We start from the raw sequence: 20,514 nt of genomic DNA, 5'->3' as shown, positions 1-20,514 counted from the left end.
CGTACACAAAAATCCTGCTTTGGTCTCATGCCACAGATGTGTCTAAGCCAGGCTCCCTAACCTCTCAACCTTCAATTATGACCCACTGACATCCACTGGAAATTTCTATTGCCTCATCAGGAAACTATGGATCACTCAACACTCTGCCTCCTCACATCTGCGTGAGTAAGATACCCACAGTCAAGTGCATCTGTGTGGTGCAGTAGAGTGTGTATATACTCTATTATAACAACATTGACTGGAATCAGCGGATGTTGCATTCTTTTATTCACCTTTCACCAATCCTTAATACAGCAGACATTACTCAGAGTGAAAGCCAAACTAATAGTAATTGCCTGTTTGAACTCAGATGTCCATATTCATTCTCTTACCTCTTCATCATAAGATATTGGTTTCTCTTTGATGCAAGGTATTCCAATAAAAAGAGATGTTTGAATGATTATAGGTGGTATGAGAGACTCTACGGTGGTCTAGCATCATCTTGAAATGAAATAGCCCTTCTCCCTGCAGTGATACATTCCAGGCCTGGCCACATTAATGGCAAGACAAACATCAATTAGTCAAATATTAACTCATAAATTTGGATGATTAATTTCACAGCACAATCCTTTAAATAAATGATGTCTAATGGCTGCCCTTTGCCGTATTTATACAGGCTTGCTGGACGACGTGCAGCCAGAGAAGTGAATAGCTCACACAGCTGTGTGCAGCGCACCGCAGCATCCCAACCTGAGTTCAGCCCTCAGATAAACTCCACCAGACCCAGACTGCACTAAACTCTGGGGCTGCAACAGCTTTTATGGCAGTGTTGTCAGTCTAAGTCACATTGAATCTTACTATTTGAACTGCAGCGCTAAACAATGAATTAAACTACTGCGGCGCATGTGTGCTTGTGCCTTGTGTGTGTGTGTGTGTGTGTGTAGGAGTATTTTAAGTGTGTGATCAAATGAGTATAAGTATGTGTGAGAGAGAGGAGATCATATTAGGCGTGTTTCTCTGATCAAGCTCCTGCAGCTCCTCCCGAGACAATCTTGGACTCCTGAGTGTGTGTGAGTGAGTGCGCAACTGTTGGTGTGTGAGTGTGTAAATGTTGGTGTGTCCCCAGGCCTTTGCTGTGGTCTCCCCATCGTCTCTGGTTCTGCCGTTTTTACTGTGGTCTACTCATATAGTCCCCGTGTTGTTTATTGCGGCTCAGAGCCGAAGTTGGGCTTGATACCTTTGCAGATTCCCCTGCCAGAAAAACTTTTATGATGAAATGTGAGGCAGAAAAAGGGAGGTGAGGACAAACAGAGAAGCTGTTTTCTTTAAGCCTCTGTTTTACTTTGCTAACCAATGTCCAGAATCCACATTTGGCTGTCGTTGCAAGCAACAGAGAGGAAGTCAAGGAGAGAGAAAGAGTGTGTGTGCGTGTGTGTGTGTGTGTGCGTGTGGATGTGCACGCTTGTACGTGCGAATGCATGTATGTGTATGTGTAAATCTGTTGAATCTGCGCATGTGTGTGTGTGTGCGTACTTGAGAGTGCATGCTTATGAGTGTGTGACTGTGTTCATTTAAAAAAAACCACAGCATATTGCCAAGAATTAATAGTTTTGCAACCACGGAATCTTGAAAACATATCAAGGCCTTTTTTAAATGATATGGTGTTGAGTGAGGGGCTGGAAGGCTTATGCGGGGGTTTGGGGGGAAGATGGGGTGATATAGATGTGTTTTTAATTCATCTATTCAGCGGCACGCCTCAATGCAATCTCCGATGTCCCCTTTGGATTTGGACCGGGCCAGACTGGACAGAAGTGGGCCCCTCTACCTCCCTCTCTCTCACTCTCCCTCCCTCCCTCCCTCCCTATCTCTCTCTCTCTCTCTCGCTCTGAGCCAATGAAACACTGTAATTACAAAACAGAATGTCCTCTCCAGTGTCCAATTGCGTAGGCCAAATGAGTCCCCTGGTTGTCGTGGAGACAGCAGGAGTTCTGCTATGTGTGTTATCTCTCTCTCGCATAGACCATGAACACACATACGCACACACACACACACACACACACACACACAGACACACAAAGTCAGTGTTGGGAAATGTGGGCCAGACCCAAAGACAACCTGGCTGAGGATTTGAGGGATTTCTCCACACCGAGACATCACTCTGTCTCGCCGCAGGACCCACACCTTCAAATGGCAATAGGAAAACTCCTGTAGAGTTTGAAGCATGGTGGGAGGGATGGAGTGGTGAAAGAGAGGTAGTGGCGGTGAGAGAGAGAGAGAGAGAGAGAGAGAGAGAGAGAGAGAGAGAGGTGGTGTTAGAAGAGGAGGGGGGAGAAAAAGAGGAAAGTTGGAGAGGAAATAGAAGGAGAAGAGAGAGGTTAATCACCCCTACTTGTTAGCTGTCTATCATCACAGCATGTATGCCAGCTGATAAAGCCATACAGTATTTCCTGTAGCAGGCTTGTTGATGGAGTAGCGGTTTCAAGCAGTGGTGTAGCGGTGTGTCATTGGTCTCAGTATGCTCTATGGACTCCTAAGGCTAGGTGTGGTGGGAGGTCTCCATCTTCTCCTGCTTCTTCTCATCCTGCTTCTTCTTGTCTGTATCCTCCTTACCCTCTTCCAGCTCCCCCCTCCCTTACTCCTCTCCATCCCTCTTTCTCGTCGCGCTCAAACCGCGCCGCTGTCCCCTCACACACTTCTCTCCATCCCTCCGTCCCGTCACCCATCCATCTCTCTCTCTCCCCCTGTTTGCGGAGTAGTGTGTCTGGCAGCGGCGAGTGCTTTAAGAGGGTATTAGCAGGGCGTCGGTACACTATCACAGCTTAGTGGGCCAGCGCAGGTGAGACAGCAGGGATTTCCTGTCCGGCCTCCCTGCTACATTCTTTCTAAATTGCTCCTTGCCAGGTGGGGTTGGGGACGGGGGAGTTAATGCTCTCTCTCTCTCTCTCTCTCTCTCTCTCTCTCTCTCTCTCTCTCTCTCTCTCTTTCTCTCTCATACACCCACTAGTAGCAAGCACACATGCATGCACACACAATCACATGTAGTAGCACATGGGCATGAGCACACACAGGGATACACACACACACACACACACACGCACACACACACAGTCACACACACACAAAGGATTAGTGGTGTCACTGGAGTGTGTGTGTGTGCCAGTGGGGAGGACAGAGCGGGTCTCAGTATTAGGGCCTGGTTGTCTGCCAGAGGAGCAATATGAGATAAATACTTCACCATCTTACACCTGGGGGTCCTGGCCTGCTTCTAATGCTACTACTTGAGAGCAGCCCTCTGTGTGTCTGTGGCCTGCATGGAGCACTCTCATTTTACACATGCACAGACACACACACACACACACACACACACACACACACTCACACACACAACACACACAGGCACGCAGGACTTGACTCTGGCCCAATGCAGCCATACCTTCCCACACTTACCAGCCACATATACAGTAAAGCGCTCTCAGTATATCCGTTGTATTATTTGCTGTTTCAGTAGCCATTAGTGCCAGTTTTCCTTTTGGTTAACATAGTTTGTTACTCTTTAGTTACTAAATTACCCCCCTCCCCTCCCTCTGTGGCTCTCGCTAAGTGCCCTGTAAAGTAGTTGAGAGATGAACTGGAGAGTGGAGAGCACAACAGAGTCCGTGCTTAAAGTGTTTTCACACCGTTCCCTCAGAGCCCACCTTACGCTCGTTAAAATGACCGTTAACAAGCTCTCTCTTTCTCCTTCTCTCTTTCTATGTGTGTGTGTGTGTGTGTCTTGAATACGCATGTACACACACACACATGCGCACCTTGAAATGAGGGTCACATGGGTTCAGTCATTGCGCCATGGGAACAGAAGCTGGAAATGTAATCAGGTGTCGAAGAGCAACAGAGGGAGCACACTCTCTGTCCATGACAGCCAGCTGAGAGAGTATGTATGTGTGTGTGTGTGTGTGTGTGTGTCACTGTAGGCGGTGCAGGAGAGCACTGATATATGTCCAATAACAAGTCCTGGAGTGAGCTCAGATATCACTCATCCCACTGAACACAGCCAGAGACGGAGGATTTTAATGTACGAGTGTGAAGTGTGTGAGCAGCCTGATCTGTGGCAGCGCAGCACCGGCCCAATGATACAGTACTCTCAATAACAAATGATGGGACCGCCTCCAGGCTTTCTCTCTCTCTCTCACACACACACACACACTTTTACTGCATTAGTCTACAGTGGTTCATATAATGGACATTAGGTCAAAGCTGAACTTTTACTACTTCCAAATGTCAACAAGTGAATGTGTTGAGACACGTCAGTTCTAGTACTGAATAATAACATATGGGCCACCTGACTGGGAATGGGAAAAAAATCACTGTGTAAGCCCTGGGTCTATTTCTCATAATCCTTTTGTATATTTCTGTATATTTTGTCTGTCAGTCTGATCTGTTTCCCTCTCCAACTGTCTGACTACTTAGTTTCAGTGTATCTGTATACCTGTCCATCTCTCTGTCTGTGTGTGTGTGTATGTCTTTTTCCCTTTGTGCGCTTGTCTAACCTCCTATCTCCCTGTCTGCTAGTCTGTTTAAGTGTCTGTCTGTGCCAAAATTTGTTTCCCCTAAAAATGTGTTTCCCCTCAAAATGTTTTCCCTGGACGTGTGTCTTTGTCTTGATTTCACGCCAGGGAAGAATGTACCAAACTCATTTACATTTTTGTAGAATGTTTTCCTATCGCTGCTTTTACAAATGGTAAAACAATGTTTTAAAAACATTGAAAGAAAGAATGAAAGTAGCCTAACAAAAGTAACCTACCTAGTTGCCTCGTAATGAAATCACGCTTGTTTGTGATCTTATCTCATACCACAAGAGTCCATTGATTCTATGAGGAAGTAGTGAGGCTATACATTAATCTACTCATTTATTAAGTGCATTTCCCTGTGCAGTGAGAAAACAACAACACAGAGGACAAAATGAGGACAGACTGCTAGAGGAAACACACTTTTTAAGGGACAATTTTGGCACAACAGTCTGCCTGTTAAACTCCCAATCTACAGGTATTTGTCTGCCAGTCTGTCTGTCTGTCTGTCTGTCTGTCTGTCTGCCAGTCTGGCTGTCTGTCTGTCTGTCTGTCTGTCTGTCTGCCAGTCTGGCTGTCTGTCTGTCTGTCTGTCTGTCTGTCTGCCAGTCTGGCTGTCTGTCTGTCTGTCTGTCTCACTCCCTCTCTGCCTGTCTGTCCTTACCTCCCTGTCTCGGTCCATTCCAGGTGGATGCTCTGCGGGTGCGTCTGGAGGAGAAGGAGCAGTTCCTAACCAAGAAGACCAAGCAGCTGCAGGACCTGACCGATGAAAAGAGCACACTGACCGGAGAGATCCGAGACATGAAGGACATGCTGGACGTCAAGGAGAGGAAGGTCAACGTCCTGCAGAAGAAGGTACGTCCACCCAACAGATTATAGCAGCGTGTCTCTACAAGTGTCGCATCTAGTGTAACCATACCTTTACCGAAGCACATACAAAGCAAATTCCTTGTGAGTTAGTAAAACTTGATTTCATTCAAAATGAAAAATACATTTTGAATGGATGGTTCTTGCACCTAGTAGAGAGGCCACTTCTTTCAGTGGTTCATAAAAGGAGACATTTCTAGATCATTTTATACCCCAGTAAGTTTAATGTTCTCAGCAACATTTTGTTGCTCAGAGATCTGTAGTTCAATTCACTTCATTTCATTTCACTTCAGTTTAATTCAGTTCAATTTAAGACTTTATTGTCCGTAAGCAAAATTTGGCTTGATGCTTGGCTCAGAGAGGGTTTACAATTAAAAAAAATATCAAAAACACAATGACAACATAACAAAATGCCTCACTATACACCATACAACAAAGATCAGTTGAAAAGACCAGACAGGGAGTCAGAAACTATAGTGCGATATAGTTCAATAAAAGGTTATTCATTAATGCAAAATACAACATTTTCAAACAAGTCTTAAGTCTTCCTGGTAAGTTTGATGACAGCTACCAGTGTGCAGTGTGTGTAGTTTGTGTAAATGAGTATAAATGAGACATAATGGCAGAGCGTTCACAAAGAAGTTCATAGAAGAAGCAGGGAAACAAAGAAGTGCGGATATCTGATTGGCTGTTGACTGCGAAAAGTTCAGCTGTGACCAGCCTTTCTCGGCCAGCAAGCTTGTCGGCTGTCAACACATCGGCTGAATTTCCCCGCTTGATCAGCTCTATAGGAAATGAATCGACTTATGGTGAGTTTTTGATCATTTTGCTCACAGTGTGAACGCACGGTGAGAGTGTTTGTCACATGAGTCATTGAGCGAGTGGCTTAGTGTGATCTATCTCTCACAGTCGATCGAAACTCTGTTTTTCATGGTGAACCCAGATATAACATGTCTATGTTTTACAAGGTGAGACGCGCTAGTAGAAGCACCATGTTATTTCTGGACCCTGAACCATGCACAATTCCTTAGATACACAAACACACACACACTTACACACACACATACACACACACACGGCATGTTTCAGAGGCCTTAATGACTTTTATAAGGTTAGCTGCTCAGACAGAGCCTGCGGCCACCTGTGGTGTGCGTGTTGGCAATGCCTCTGCAGACCAATTACAGACACATAAAGGTTCCCTCTCAACTTCCTCCTCTCCACTCGTGTCCTCAAATTAGATCTCCCTCTCTCCCCTCCCTCACTCCCCCTTGCTGAGTTTAATGAAAAGGGCTTCCAGGTCAAATACAGTGCCATCAATTTGTGTTTCTGTGTGTTAAATGCCTTTAAGTGTTTGTGTGTGTGTGTATGTGATGCTTAAAGATGACCTTTAGGTGCTCAATGTGAACCCCATCCTGTATCCTTTGGGTCCCACCTATAGCTCCATGCTGGATGCCCTTAATGAGCTTGTTTGTAGCAGATGAGGGTGGGTGCTGAGTGTCCCCTCTGCTTACTGACATTTCATTATTGTCTGGTGTGAGCTTTGTCTTTAACTCACGGCCAAAGCGCAGTGTTTCCAATAGGTTGTCAGGTTGCGGGGGGATTATTGACGACTTGTTATTGACGTTTCATTTAGCGAGCCCAGTAACTAATAGGCACTAAAGTTTCTCAATCCAGTAAAAGCTGATGGCATTGCAACATTAGCTGATGATTATACCTCCATCTGATTATCAAGGCTGCATTTCAAACTGTCTCTCCATTGAGTTTGTGTCGGCACAGACACACACCGCGACTCGAAGGAGCACATATGCACAGTGCTATGTTATAGGTGCAGTGAATTATGGTCCTTGCAGTTCACACTTGGTGCTTCGGCTGTTAATTTGCCTGGATGGACCAGCCAAATGCCAGGATGGATTTTATATGTGGAAAACTCTCATTGTGTGGGTGTAATCTTTTCATAATGGTATTTAATTGTATCTTAAACATTCATAATATTCAGAAGCTTGTGGAAACATGAAAAGTTAACTGTAATAATCAAGCAATATATTGCATTCTCACCTTTCTCTTACCTTCTTCCGTGTGTGATGAGCCTCACAAGTGTGCAAGAATTTTTAAATCTACAACATCCTGAGGCAGTAGTTGCTTATTTCACAACCAGACCTTCCAAGCTGCTCACTGCTTATTTCCTGTCACCCTCCATAGAAAGTTGGATTGAGTATATGTGTGTGTGTGTGTGTGTGTGTGTGTGTGCGTACGTGCGTGCGTGTGTGCGTGTGCGTGTGTGTGTGCGTGTGTGTGTGTGTGTTCAGTCCAAAGCTTTCTCATATTGGCTGTTTTACTCTTTTAAGGGGGGCGTGTTTTTGCCACTCTGCAATTTGCAGGGATTTATCACCAGTCTTCACTTAAACTAGTCTATGCATCTGTATTTGGCAAAATATTGATGATTCTATGTGTAAACTGTTATATATATAAATATACAATGACATGATTTCTGTGTCATAGTTATTGATGTATTACATCCTAATGAGTGTGTTTAATGCTTTGCTCATCATAAAATGAATGCAAAGAAATCAATGTATTAATTAATTTACTAAGGACAAACTTCCCATAAATGTCATACAGTATCTTTAAATCTAAACACACTGACGACATTTAAAAATGATGCAAATTTGATAAAATTCTTGGGATTTTTACGTTTTGTTATGTGGCCACAGTTGCCTTGTTCATCCCTGCAGGCCCACACTGAGGTGAGGCTGGATGATGTCTTGGCTGTTGTCTTGACAACATTGCCTGTCATACTTTTGATGATCGGTTCCTTCATTGAAGCTCTTTCCTTATCTGTGCTGATGCTTTCCTTCTGCTTCATCATGTCCGCCTCTTTGCTGAAGGCCTCCCTCATATTCCTTATCCCTGCCTGTTCTTTAATGTAGGCCTTCCTCATCATGGCCATCTCTGCCATTTGTATCTGGAAGGCCTCCCTTTCCATACAGATCTTTTCACATTCAATTTTAAAGGCCTTCCTCCTCATGCGTTGTGCTACTGTTTCTTTTTGGAAGGTCTCTCTGTCTTTTGCCATGTTGTCCCTGTCCAACTGGAAGACCTTCCTCATCACGATCATTTTATCAACCTCTCTTTGAAGGGCCTCTCTTTCTCTGATAACTCTTTGCTTTTCCAGCTCCAGCTCCTTCCTCATCTTGTTGACATGTTCTTCCTCATGCAAAAGAGCTGGTGTTTTCTCCAGTACTTCCTCTACAGAGTATTGTTGTTTTTCGGCCTTCATCTTGTCCTCCAGACATTCCCTCCCTTCCCTGCAGGGCGAGATGCTCTGTCTCCCGTGCCAGGACCTTTTCATCTCTGCTGATCTGGATCCGGCGCAGAGACTGTCTCTCTTTCATTAGGTTACATTAGGTAACCTAATAACAAGATTACATTAGTACATTACTATAACAAGATTACATTAGGTAATCTTGAGATGGAGTTGATGGTGTTCTTTCACGTTCCAAAAAAAAAAATGAATTGATGAATTATATAGTGGACAATCTGTTTGTTTCATCTTATTCATGGAGCTCCTATGCCATAAAGTGACACCTCAGCTAGCCACATCCTCTCTCTGTCTATCTAGCCTCTCCCTCTTCTCTACCTCTTTATTCTTCTCGATCCATTCCTCCTGGGAGAGGAGATCGTCAGCATCGTTGGCCAGAGTGATCTTGTCTCTCTCAAGCTGCTGGACTTTTTGCTCCAGTCTCTCCATCTCTTTGTCCAGTGCCTTCATCTGGAAGCACAAAAACACAATTACATTAAAGCCATAGATTTAAGAACTATTGATACACATTGGGATACAATTTTAAGAATGGAGAATGTCTTTGATGGATTTAATATAGTTTAAAAGTTTGTCAACTAACAAATGCAATGATTTTGCCATTCTCAAACCTGAAGGGTAGGTTTCAGGAATATGTGACCTAGCCACAAAGTCAACAAGTGCTATACTTTAGAGAATCAATAATCACATTTCTTCATTTCACATTTAGTTATCACATAAGGTCTCCAGTGAGCTTATGGTCAGGGTTAAAGGGTAACTTCGGTATTTTTCAACCCTATTTTCCCATCTTTTTGTGTCTAAGTGACTAAAGGGGACAACAATTTTTGAAATTGGTCCAGTATTGAGCGAGATCGCTTCAGCCAGCAGCCACGAAACGGGCTGCAATGTAATCCGACGGGGCAAATTGCACCGTCAATGTACGTCCACTAAAAGTGCTTGTTTTTGCCACTGACAGGCTCAGATTGTTATTATAAGTGTCTGACAACATTATGGAAAGGACCCTACAGAGAAATGAAACGTTTTTCTTTACCTTTCGCTTGATCCGGTCTGTGTGTAACTTCCTGCAACAACTCAACTCTCGCGAGACTTGAGCAAGACTTGGTTACACACAGACCAGATCAAGCGAAAGGTTGATTCCTTGAAGCCTGTTTCGTGGCTGCCGGCTGAAGCGATCTCGTTCAATACTGGACCAATTTCAAAAAATTTTGTCCCCTTTAGTCACTTAGACACAAAAAGATGGGAAAATAGGGTCCAGGTTGAAAAATACCGAAGTTACCCTTTAAGGTAAGGTAAGAGTTATAGTTAAATTATGACATTGTTCTGGTTTTGGTACCTGGCTGTATACTTTACTCTTTGGTGTGGTAATAAAAATAAATTCTACATTATTCAGGCATACCACAATTAGGCATCCATATTATAGTAAAGTACATTAGCCCAGCACACAATAAAAGTCTGGTTTTAAATCAACAACATTACCTTTTGTCTTTAATGTCTTAACCTGAAATGAGTGGAAGAAGAGGATAGTAGAATATAGAAGCAGGCCAGTTAGGATACTTTGCACTGTGAACCAACAGGTGTTCCACTCCATTAGCCACTCTGTATACGCTGACCACCTCCCTCTGATCGGTTTTCCAAACTTCCTATTTCCCAGCAGTCCTAGGGGGCTATAACTTACAGTGCTGTATCCCAGGGGGAAGGCAGGAGTAGAGCTAGGAGTCAGAGCTAGTTTCCTCCCCGGCTTCATACTCTATAAGTCACTGCTGGTCTATAGCGAAGGACACGGGTCGGCCCTGTGTGTTTGAAGTCTTCCCAAGGCAGGATGAAGTTTTCCCCAGACACTGATCTAAATGTCACGGGTGTATTTCCAAACTAAAGGGTGACTGCACGTTTTTCGGCAATGAAGCTGATCCTAGATCCAGCAAATCAAAGGCGTGTCAAGGCTGAGTTGAATATAGAGCTCAATTTACTGACCTAAATAAGGGCCATGATTTTACAATGTTTGGAACAACATAATCTTTTCTGTCAAGTAGAGCTGGGCAATAAGTGCATTTCAAACTGAAAATGACATTTTCATTCATCATTCCAACTCTTTTTGAATGCAGGAATATTCAGCCTAAATCTAAGCATTCCTACCCTCCTGTTTGGCCATGTGTACCTGTTTTTGCATTGTTATAGCAGCCAATTAGAAGCTGAGACACCCTCCCTCCACTCACTTCATAATAACCAAACAAATGTGGTATAACTTTGAGAGGGAAAATGAGTGATGACTTGAGCTCCCCTGAAAGCAGTAAAAGTGTAAATTTGCGATTATTGTTTTGCAATCTAAGTCCATCATCTGAAATATTTCCTAATGTAATTTGGATTCTATGATCACTGAAACTAGATTAAATATATTATTGGTGTCCAGTCAATGGCGAGACAAGGTCATCCCCTTTCATGAAACCAGTCAGATGCAGGTTGGTGCTACTAGCTGCTGCACTTATTCATCAAGCCACAGAAGTCGCTGTAGGCTGAATTGGGAATGTGGAATAACGGCTCGCTGACAGTCAGATATCAGGTTATCAGTGCAGCACCGTTGTGTGTGTGCGTGTGATTTGGTGGAGGTGTTATTGTCATATTGCTGCATAGTTTTATATTGATTATTCTTGACATTGACAAAATTGCTTTCTGATCAGATGCGCACTGTCTGCGTGTCCGTGTTTGTGTGTTTGTGTGTGCGTGTGTGTGTGTGTGTGAGAAGAGAGATGTGTCAGTGTGTACTTGTGCGTGTGTTGACTATTGACTCAGCTGGCTGGGGCATGCAATGACAATGATGATATTTAGTGATACACACGCCAACCAAGGACTTAATTTAAACATGCAGCAGTCACATAGTGCAAGACCTATTTGTTTAATGCATTTGTAGTCTGTGTTTATTTTTAGTGTGTATCGCTTTGCCATATTTTATTCTCAGCGTCTCCATTACAAACAGCTGAACAGAGTGGTTTCAAAAACATGATGAGAGTTGTTAATAAGAGATGTAATGTGCCATCAAGAAAGTCTGTCTCTCATACAGCTTTGCCAAAGCTGTACAGTAAATACTGCAATGAGATTGTTGCTGAGCTTAAATACATCCAGCACTTCACTACAACCACAGATATGTGGTCGAGCTGCACCGTGGAGCCTTATATGAGTTTGACCCTTCACTTCATTGATGCCATCTGGAATTTGCACACCAGATGCTTTCAAACCACTTATTTTCCAGAAGACCACACAGGGGAAGGATTGCACAGGGACCAGGGATGCACTCACCTGCATCCCTCACACAAGGACAGACAATGGTGCAAACTTTGGGAAAGCCACTGACCTCAATGGATGGACATAACATCATTGTTTTGTTCTTAGACGACACCAGGAGCCTGTCTCACGAAGCGAGTTCAACATAGTCAGGCTATCTTTGCCTGACTATGTTAAACCTAACATTGGCGATCCCGGATAACCGTTCTCACGTAGCTGGTTATCAGCTGGCTCTGTCAACCCAGGATTTACCTATCCAGCTATGAGCGCGTTCACATCAAAGAGGCAGAGTTTGTAACAAATAGCCAATCACACGCAACATGGAAAGATCCAGATCAGACAATTTGTATAAGGTATGATGAAAGTATTACGTAATCCCCATGGGGAAATTAGATTGTTGCAGCGGCAAAAGTATGATTCAGCGGGGAAAAGGATATAGAATATAAGCACTAAACTATAAAAAGAAGCAATAGAAATAGGAGAAAATAATACAATAATCAAACAAAAGCCATAGACAATAAGTAGGCCTAATTATAGGATTATATAAGCCATAATACATACTGCTGACATTTTCTGACAAGTAGCCTAGACTGTAAAAGTGGGTGTTGGAAAGAAATGGATTACTAACATTTGGGTTCTTCTCTCAAGAACAAACTCTTATCATGAATAAATGTCAGCATTAGAAAACATAACAGTGAAAAGTAACGTTGTTTCTGCTACCAAGGGTAGAGAGGATTACTGGAGGAACTGCCCCGTCATTAGCACAAAGTGGGCATATTTTCCATTGATAAAATAGTTTGTGGACACACTGAGGCTGTAAAAAGATTTTCTATTCATAAAGTTGGTGCAATGCTCTTCAGGGCTGCAGTAATGGAATATGAGTGCAATAGGCTGCAATGAACCAAGCACTGTCGGGAATCCCCCAAAAAATTCAGCGCAATTAATATGCAACAGTAAAGTTCATTCATTGCTAATATGGTCAATTAAATACCCTACCTGCTATATCTCTGATATAATAAATTATCATTGAAAGCAAAGTGATTTGACAAACACGTCGCCCTGCGAACCCTTCTTACTGTCTGGTAATTTAATAGTAGCCTAACTGTTCTCTTTATTACTTGTAATTTTCAAGATCCAAATGGTAACTCCAGATTCCAGAGACCTGATTGGTGAGGAGGCGGCCCTGTTATACGTTTTACCCTAACCCCAGTTAAAAGTGAGCCACCTTCGTGAGACCGAAAAACGAGGGTTAAACCCAAAGTTGGCTCGCTAACCCACTAATCTCGCTTCGTGAGACAGGCCCCTGGCAATAGGTATGTGAAATGTTTTCTTGAAATATAACCTTGATTCTCATAGCTATCATAGTGAAGTGAAAGTAATTCAAATTAATATCATAGTTACAGTCATGACCCATAACCTATTGCTAATTTCATGGAAACAAAAAAAAAAAAAAAAAAAAAGTTATTTTAAATCTAAATGTGTCTTTGTGATCTATTGTCAGAGAATGCAATAAAGTATTCCTGTCTGGAAAAAGTGACTGGTCTGTGTAAAACGATAGCAGCCACATTCTCATACAACTGGAAGAAAAAGCAGAAACCGGCCCAAGTGCAGAGGGAGCTCAATCTGCCAGAGCACCAACTGAAGACAGCTTATGTGACAAGATAGGGATCAAGGGAGCTCATGGTCGCAAGAGTCGTGGAGCAGCAAAGGGCCATTACACTGGTACTTTCCACGGATAAGAAGACAAGGTATTTGATCTCTATTTGACAGCACATTGATGTGATAGAATCTATCAAGATGCCCCTCCATCTCCTTGCGGTCTAGACAGAGTATATCCTCTGTAAAGCCTGTCATATTTGTTCAGAAGTCATGGATCCAAGTCGTGGGCGAGACTCAGAACACAACCAGTCTATCAAGAAAAGCGCTTCGACATACCTGGAAGAGAAGTATGCAGACCCAAACTTTATGGACCTCAGTTTTAAGTTCCTGTAAAACTTCTTGTAATACAAACAAGAAGACAAAATCTTTACAATCAAAGGCAGTGTGTGGAGTGAAGGAAGATATGTTTGTGACACCCAAGGGCCAGGAAAATCACTCTGAGGTCAAAGGTAAATAGCCCAATATATTCAATTATAATCTTTTTTTTGCATTTGTATGATTTGTTATATTTAATCATAGATCAAAAAAGCTCATAATGATTTCATCTGCCATCTGTGGATTGAGCTCAGTGCTGCTGGTCTGCTGTCTGTACATCTCCAAATTATGACGTGATGCGACATCAGGCGCATTAGAGATTGATTTAGATCCATTTCTATACAGTGAGCAACTTTTGATTTTGTACCTCTGTATGGGAAACACTGCATCTCACAGTCAAAGACGCCCTCTAGAGGCCATCTGATGAAGCACATCATCTCACTAAGCGTTACCTGACTGACTGACTGACTGACTGACTGACTGACTGACTGACTGACCTGAATTTGCCTCGTGATGCCCTCGGCTGCGCCGTGGGAAAAAACAAGAAAACATTATTTGGGAAAAAATGCAACAAACCTTGGGTGGGGCAATTCAAAGAGGGATCCCCCACCTGGATGGTTGATCATGCCGGGACAAAACAATAAAATAGGCAATAACATGGACAATGACAATGAGAAAAGAAAGCAAATAAGACAAAGAGAAACATGAAGAGGCCGAAAGATGGGACTTCTGCCATCTCAGGCCAGTTCCCACATCCACTGCCTGGTAAAATCACTGCGTGCGACAGGAGCCTGAAAGAGAGGAACGACAGACAGCCACACACAGTTGTACTAAGCATGACCCACACACTCGAAAGCAGACATATTCAGCCACTTACACACTCATACAGACAGCAGACAGGCAGTGAGTGTAATAATGCAAACGCACCCGGAGGCAGCCCGAGACTGGGTTCCCAACTGCCAGTTCCAATATTAATGCTGTCTAAACTAAGCTGTCTAAAGTAAGAGAAGAGACAGTGTCGGTCCTGAACTAGACAGGGCTACAGTTGGTCGTATGACAGTGAGAATAGACAGTTTTTGGATTTGACAATTGTGTTATAGGTCTTAATGTTAGGATTGAACGGCTTGAAATCCCTGATGTAAATAAAGTTATGTAAACAAATATGTATTTTGTGGTAATTTTGTCAACAGTAAAGCACCAACATTTTTTGTTTTTGACAAAAATATTGTCACAATTAAGTTATTTGACCAAAAAGGTTGCGATATTTGTTGGTTCCAATATCAACTACGTCAACCAGTATGTTTTGTTCAGATCTACATGTCCTAATGAGCGTGTTTGTAGCTGAGAGCGGGTGCTGAGTGTCCCCTCTGCTTAGTCCAGTAGTGCAAGGCTCTCTCACAGCTCTTGAGGTCCCTGCTGACCACATATCCGTAACACGATGATTGTGCATTGTGTGCACTGTCCGGCTGCTGAACCTGAGGGTGTTTGATGAATGAAATCAGATCAGTTCTGATTCAATACAGATACTTTGCATTGATTATTTTGGGCACAGTTGCCCCACTTGTCTTTGCACCTCCAGACAGTGGTTTGTCAATAGATGTTCACTCAAGCGGCCTGGTTTTCATTCGCCACTGTGCTTGTATGTGATTTTTGATTCCGTTTCTGTGTGTGGTTGCCATGTTTACTTCTCTTTACACAAGCCACAGATGCCTTTGTTCATCCCTGCAGGGCCCCACTCAGATGGGACTGGATGATTTTGCCGATGTGTTGACAACATTGCTGGTCATGCCTTTAATGATGGGTTTCTCTGTGGCCAGTGGCATTATTCGTGCCTAGCTTGTTTCTTTCTCCTTACCTGTGTTTGTGATTTCCTTCTCCATCTTGATCATGTTTGTCTCTTTGAGGAAGGCCTCCTTAATCTTCTGCTGATCTTCTGGATCCCCGCCTTCCTCTTCATGGCCCTTAATGAGCCTGTGTGTAGCAGATGAGAGTGGGTGCTGAGTGTCCCTTCTGCTTACTGACAATTCATTATTGTCTCCTTTGTTTTTAAATAATGGACAATGTCAGGATGGATTTTATGTATGGAAAACTGCAATTGTGTGAGTGTAATCATTTCATAATGGTATTTCACTATATCTTAAACATTCATTGCAATCAGAACGGCATGAAAACATGACAGAAATGTAGCTGTAATAATCAAGCAGCATATCTTGCACCTTTCTTTCTTACCTTCTCCCATCTTTTATGTTTTATGTTCAAGGAATTTTCAATCTTCTCCTTTAGCAACTATATATGTGTATAGATGCACAATTATATCTTTTCTGCATCATAGTTGTTACTATTAACGTCTTAGATGTGTGTTTTTAATGCTTTGCTCATCTTGTGCAAATAAATTACGGTATTCGTTCATTTCCTGGGGACAAACTTCCAATAAATGACATATCGCCGAGATATTTGAAAATAATAAAATAAACTTGTTTTAGTGAATAATATACTGGGATAGAAGACACACTTGACAGATGTATGTTCATTAGAATTAAAAACATCTACATTGTTCAGGCATGCTGAACCACAATTACACATCCATATTATATATATAAGTACATTAGCCCAGCACAGAGCAAAAGTCTCATTATAAATCAACATCATGACCTTTTTTCTTTAATGTCTTAACCTGAAATGTGTGGAAGAAGAGGATAGTAGAATATAGAAGCAGGCCAGTTAGGATACTTTGCACTGTGAACCAACAGGTGTTCCACTCCATTAGCCACTCTGTATACGCTGACCACCTCCCTCTGATCGGTTTTCCAAACTTCCTATTTCCCAGCAGTCCTAGGGGGCTATAACTTACAGTGCTGTATCCCAGGGGGAAGGCAGGAGTAGAGCTAGGAGTCAGAGCTAGTTTCCTCCTCGGCTTCATACTCTATAAGTCACTGCTGGTCTATAGTGAAGGACACGGGTCGGCCCTGTGTGTTTGAAGTCTTCCCAAGGCAGGATGAAGTTTTCCCCAGACACTGATCTAACTGTCAAGGGTGTATTTCCTAACTAAAGGGTGATTGCTTCTTTTTTGGCAATGACACTCATTCTAGATCCAGCAAATCAAAGAAACGTGCTGAGGGTGAGTTGAACGCAGAGCTCAACTGAGTGGCTTAAATCAGTTCCATGACGATGTGATTGGCACCTCATAACCTAAGCTGTTAACGAGAATTTTTTTTATTTTTATGACACCACAGGATGGAGTGTACAGTAGATCATTAGAAAGCAGATTGATTAGCAGACTCGGCAGGCCTCTCTTCCTCATAAAGGTATCAGCTCTACATGTCCTAAGATGAATCAGCCACACACAGTTCATAGGGCTATTAATCACTTGTATGTGTTCCCCCACTGAGAAAAAGAAAGAGTAAATATCTAAACCAGACACACACACACACATACTGCCGGCGGCGGACATGTGTCATCCTCCTGGCCTGCTCTGGGGTTAAGATGATGCATCTCTGTTCGTACGGCATGCGCTCTCTCTTCACTGGATCCCAATCCCCCACCACCCAGGGTGTGTGTTAGTGATGATGACGCAGGCTGATGACAGGTCAGCTGATGTGTGATAATGTGTTTAGTTTTTGCATGTGTTTTTTTTCCCCGGTCAAAAGGAATTGAGATCTGGAGATCAAAGAGCAAAAACAGTCTTTTGAATCTTGATGTGGTTGTAATATAAATTGGAACAGAAGAAGTTAAAAAAAGGAAAGTATTTCCAATATAAATAACAACAGGCAGTTTGTTGTATTTAACTCTTCAGTTACTGAACCTCTTTGTTTCGTTCATGTTGGAGTTCATTTTGTTTGAAAGGTGAATACTAATATTATTATTATTTGGAATCTGGAGAGGCTTACTGTGTTCACTTTGGATTTTTGATTGCATCGATTTCTGCTCAGATTGTGTTTTTTTATTGTATTATGTTTTGCACTATTGTTGAGTTGTGTTGTCTTTGGTTGCTTTTAATTGTGTTGTGTTTATGCCAGCTAATATGGATAAAATAACATTTTTTTCCAAAGTGACTGAACAGTCTGACTGAAGACTTAGTCTTTGTCAATGGATTTACCAGATTATTCAACACATTCAAAGTGCAGATCGAGGGACAACTTACTTCACATAGGTACAAAATGAGAACACAGATACAGCCACACTTTCATCTGTTAGCCTGCTTTCACTTTGCAGTTCTTTTCAGGTCTTTTGCCCCCATCCAAGTTTGAAGTGTGGTACCTTTGATTGGTAAAGTGCCCTTCTTTAGTTTAATGCTGCAATCACTCTTTAATGTGTGATACTTCACATACTGGAGAAATGACTCCCAGACTCTTGGTCAGATGAGGAAGAGAGAGAGAAAAAGAGAGACACAGACAGACTGACAATACTCTCCAGTGCAATGACCCTTTTCACTTTTTGAAATTATTGTGGTGCATCACTGCCAAGTCATTGGTGCCATATTTTTAGTCTCAGGGAGTACAGTATGAGTGTTGTTATCTTTTGCTTTGGGCTTCTCTCTATGGACAGTCACCATGGCTTATAGCACTAGACCATGATGTCATTGCTGTAGTTTGAGTCCTAGATTGATCCTAATAGTTAGAGGCTGCATTTAGGAAAAAAAAAAAAAAGAAGAACTTGTTTAAGTTTAAAAAATGCATATGCTGGGCATGTGCAGGCATTTTTGGTCTTACGTATCACAACACAGAACAGTGGGAGCTCTGTTCGAGCCCTTGGTCTACACAACCATGACCAATGCATAATGATGCATTTATTTATTTATTTGTTCGTTTTCGTTTCTTTTTTCGGGTGGGGGGGTGGGGGAGGGGTACACATGCAGAGCCGGTTGTGGTGTGGTTTTGGCATACATGTGTTATTCATGTTCAAACATTGTGGTCTTCTCAATCCATATTCATGCTTTTAAAAAGCCTGGCCTGTGTGCATGGAAGTATAGTATCCCCTATCACGTTCCCTCCCTATAGCAACCACAGACAGGGAGATTCGGTTACGTCTACTTGGGCTGCGTTGGGCGTTTGTGTGTATGTTCGAGTGTGTGTGTGTTCGTATGTGGTGTGTGTCTATAGGATGTTGCCCTATACACAGGGGTCTCTGTTAGTTATGATAGTGTCTAGCAGGTCTCCCCCAGACTCTCTCAGGGGAGCCCAGCTCTGTTTCAACGCACCCTCTTGCTAGACTCTCGCCTGCCTGCTCTGTCAGCGCTTGCTCTGGCCTGGTGTCATCGCTGGCTCTGGCCTGGTGTCATCGCTGGCTCTGGTCTGGTGTCATCGCACGGCTCGGGCTTTGATAGTGAAGAAAAGTAGAGAGAGACAGAGATAGAGATAAATAGAGATGTTCCCTGTCCCTGGCCTTCTCCGTTTCCTCTCCCCCACTTCTCTCTCTCTCTCTCCCTGTGGAGCGATTCTTCTTCCCTCTGCCCATTCTTCACTATTTTATGTGCTTCCACCTTCCTGGTAATTCACTGCTTTTTCATGCCCCTCGTTGACTAATCGGGCATATGTCGTCACATGGCTGTCTTTTGCTTGCAGTGACTTTCTTTTGCAGGATTTTAGCAGTCAAAAGAGTATTGATTTGAGCAAACTACCTATGCAGGCCTTCCTTCGCCCTGTTTTCTCAGAACGGCCTCCGACACTCCGTTCTCTGCTTTCTTTCACTCCTTCCCCATGTTTTACACCGCTCCAGTACAACACTGGCACTGTTGAGTGTGATGCATATGGATGGCAAGGGGAAGTGTCGCATGTTGATAGAAAGGAAAATATTAGTCCAGCATATACACAGTGTGTGTGTGTGTGTGTGTGTGTGTGTGTGTGTGTGTGTCCATGCATATGCACATGAACATATGTGTGTGCTGCATAGTGCTTTTCGAGTATGTGTGTAGAAGTGTATATCTGAGACAGACAATGACCTCTCTCTCCAATTTTAAACTTCTTCTGCAACAGTCTTATTGGGAGCCTTCTCACTACGAAGGTTTTTTTTTGTCCAATGCCATGGCTTAAATATCACATACTATTCCTACTTACACGTTAACCCGAATATGACATTATGTTGCATCATTATGTTGCATCAATTCATCTTGAAATGGTCACATTGCATTGGTTTCTTAAATGCTGAGTTTTTGAACCAGCTATCAGAAGAAACAGCTGAATACTCTCCTCATGAGGAAGTTGTAAAGAACAGAGTTCGGCTAACAGTAAACGATAGACAGACATACCTTAGTAGTGCAGTCTAGGGCCCGGTGTAGGTATAGTGTTCGAGGTGAGTGATTGTGTGTGTGACTTCACCATGCCTCAAAGATCCTCATCGATCAACTCTGTGTGTGCGTGCGTGTGTGTGCGAGTGTGTGTGATCTTGATAGATGTGTGATGAGGCCACCAATGCCTTTCATCCTAATGGATTCCACCTGACCAATCACAGTGCAGAGATATGGGTACAGATAAGTGTGTGGAGCTGGGCGGGCGGGGGGGGGTTCCGGTAAACAGCCAGTGATAGGCCCCTTGCAGCCCCCTC

General features: G+C 43.0%; 1 protein-coding gene across 1 annotated transcript in view; it reads left to right on the top strand.

Moving 5' to 3' along the window:
* Window positions 1–20,514, top strand: part of LOC139928489 (ERC protein 2) — a 150,301-nt gene that overhangs the window by 28,477 nt on the left and 101,310 nt on the right. The window contains exon 7 of the mRNA XM_071921060.2: window positions 5,229–5,396. Within this exon, the coding sequence (XP_071777161.1) occupies window positions 5,229–5,396 (168 nt within the window). The remainder of the gene's footprint in view (window positions 1–5,228; window positions 5,397–20,514) is intronic.

Source organism: Centroberyx gerrardi, chromosome 14 (genome assembly GCF_048128805.1).
Source record: "Centroberyx gerrardi isolate f3 chromosome 14, fCenGer3.hap1.cur.20231027, whole genome shotgun sequence".
Classification (NCBI taxonomy): Eukaryota; Metazoa; Chordata; class Actinopteri; order Beryciformes; family Berycidae; genus Centroberyx; species Centroberyx gerrardi.
Note: the sequence above shows the minus strand (reverse complement) of the source record. Positions and strands in the feature narration are given on the sequence as shown.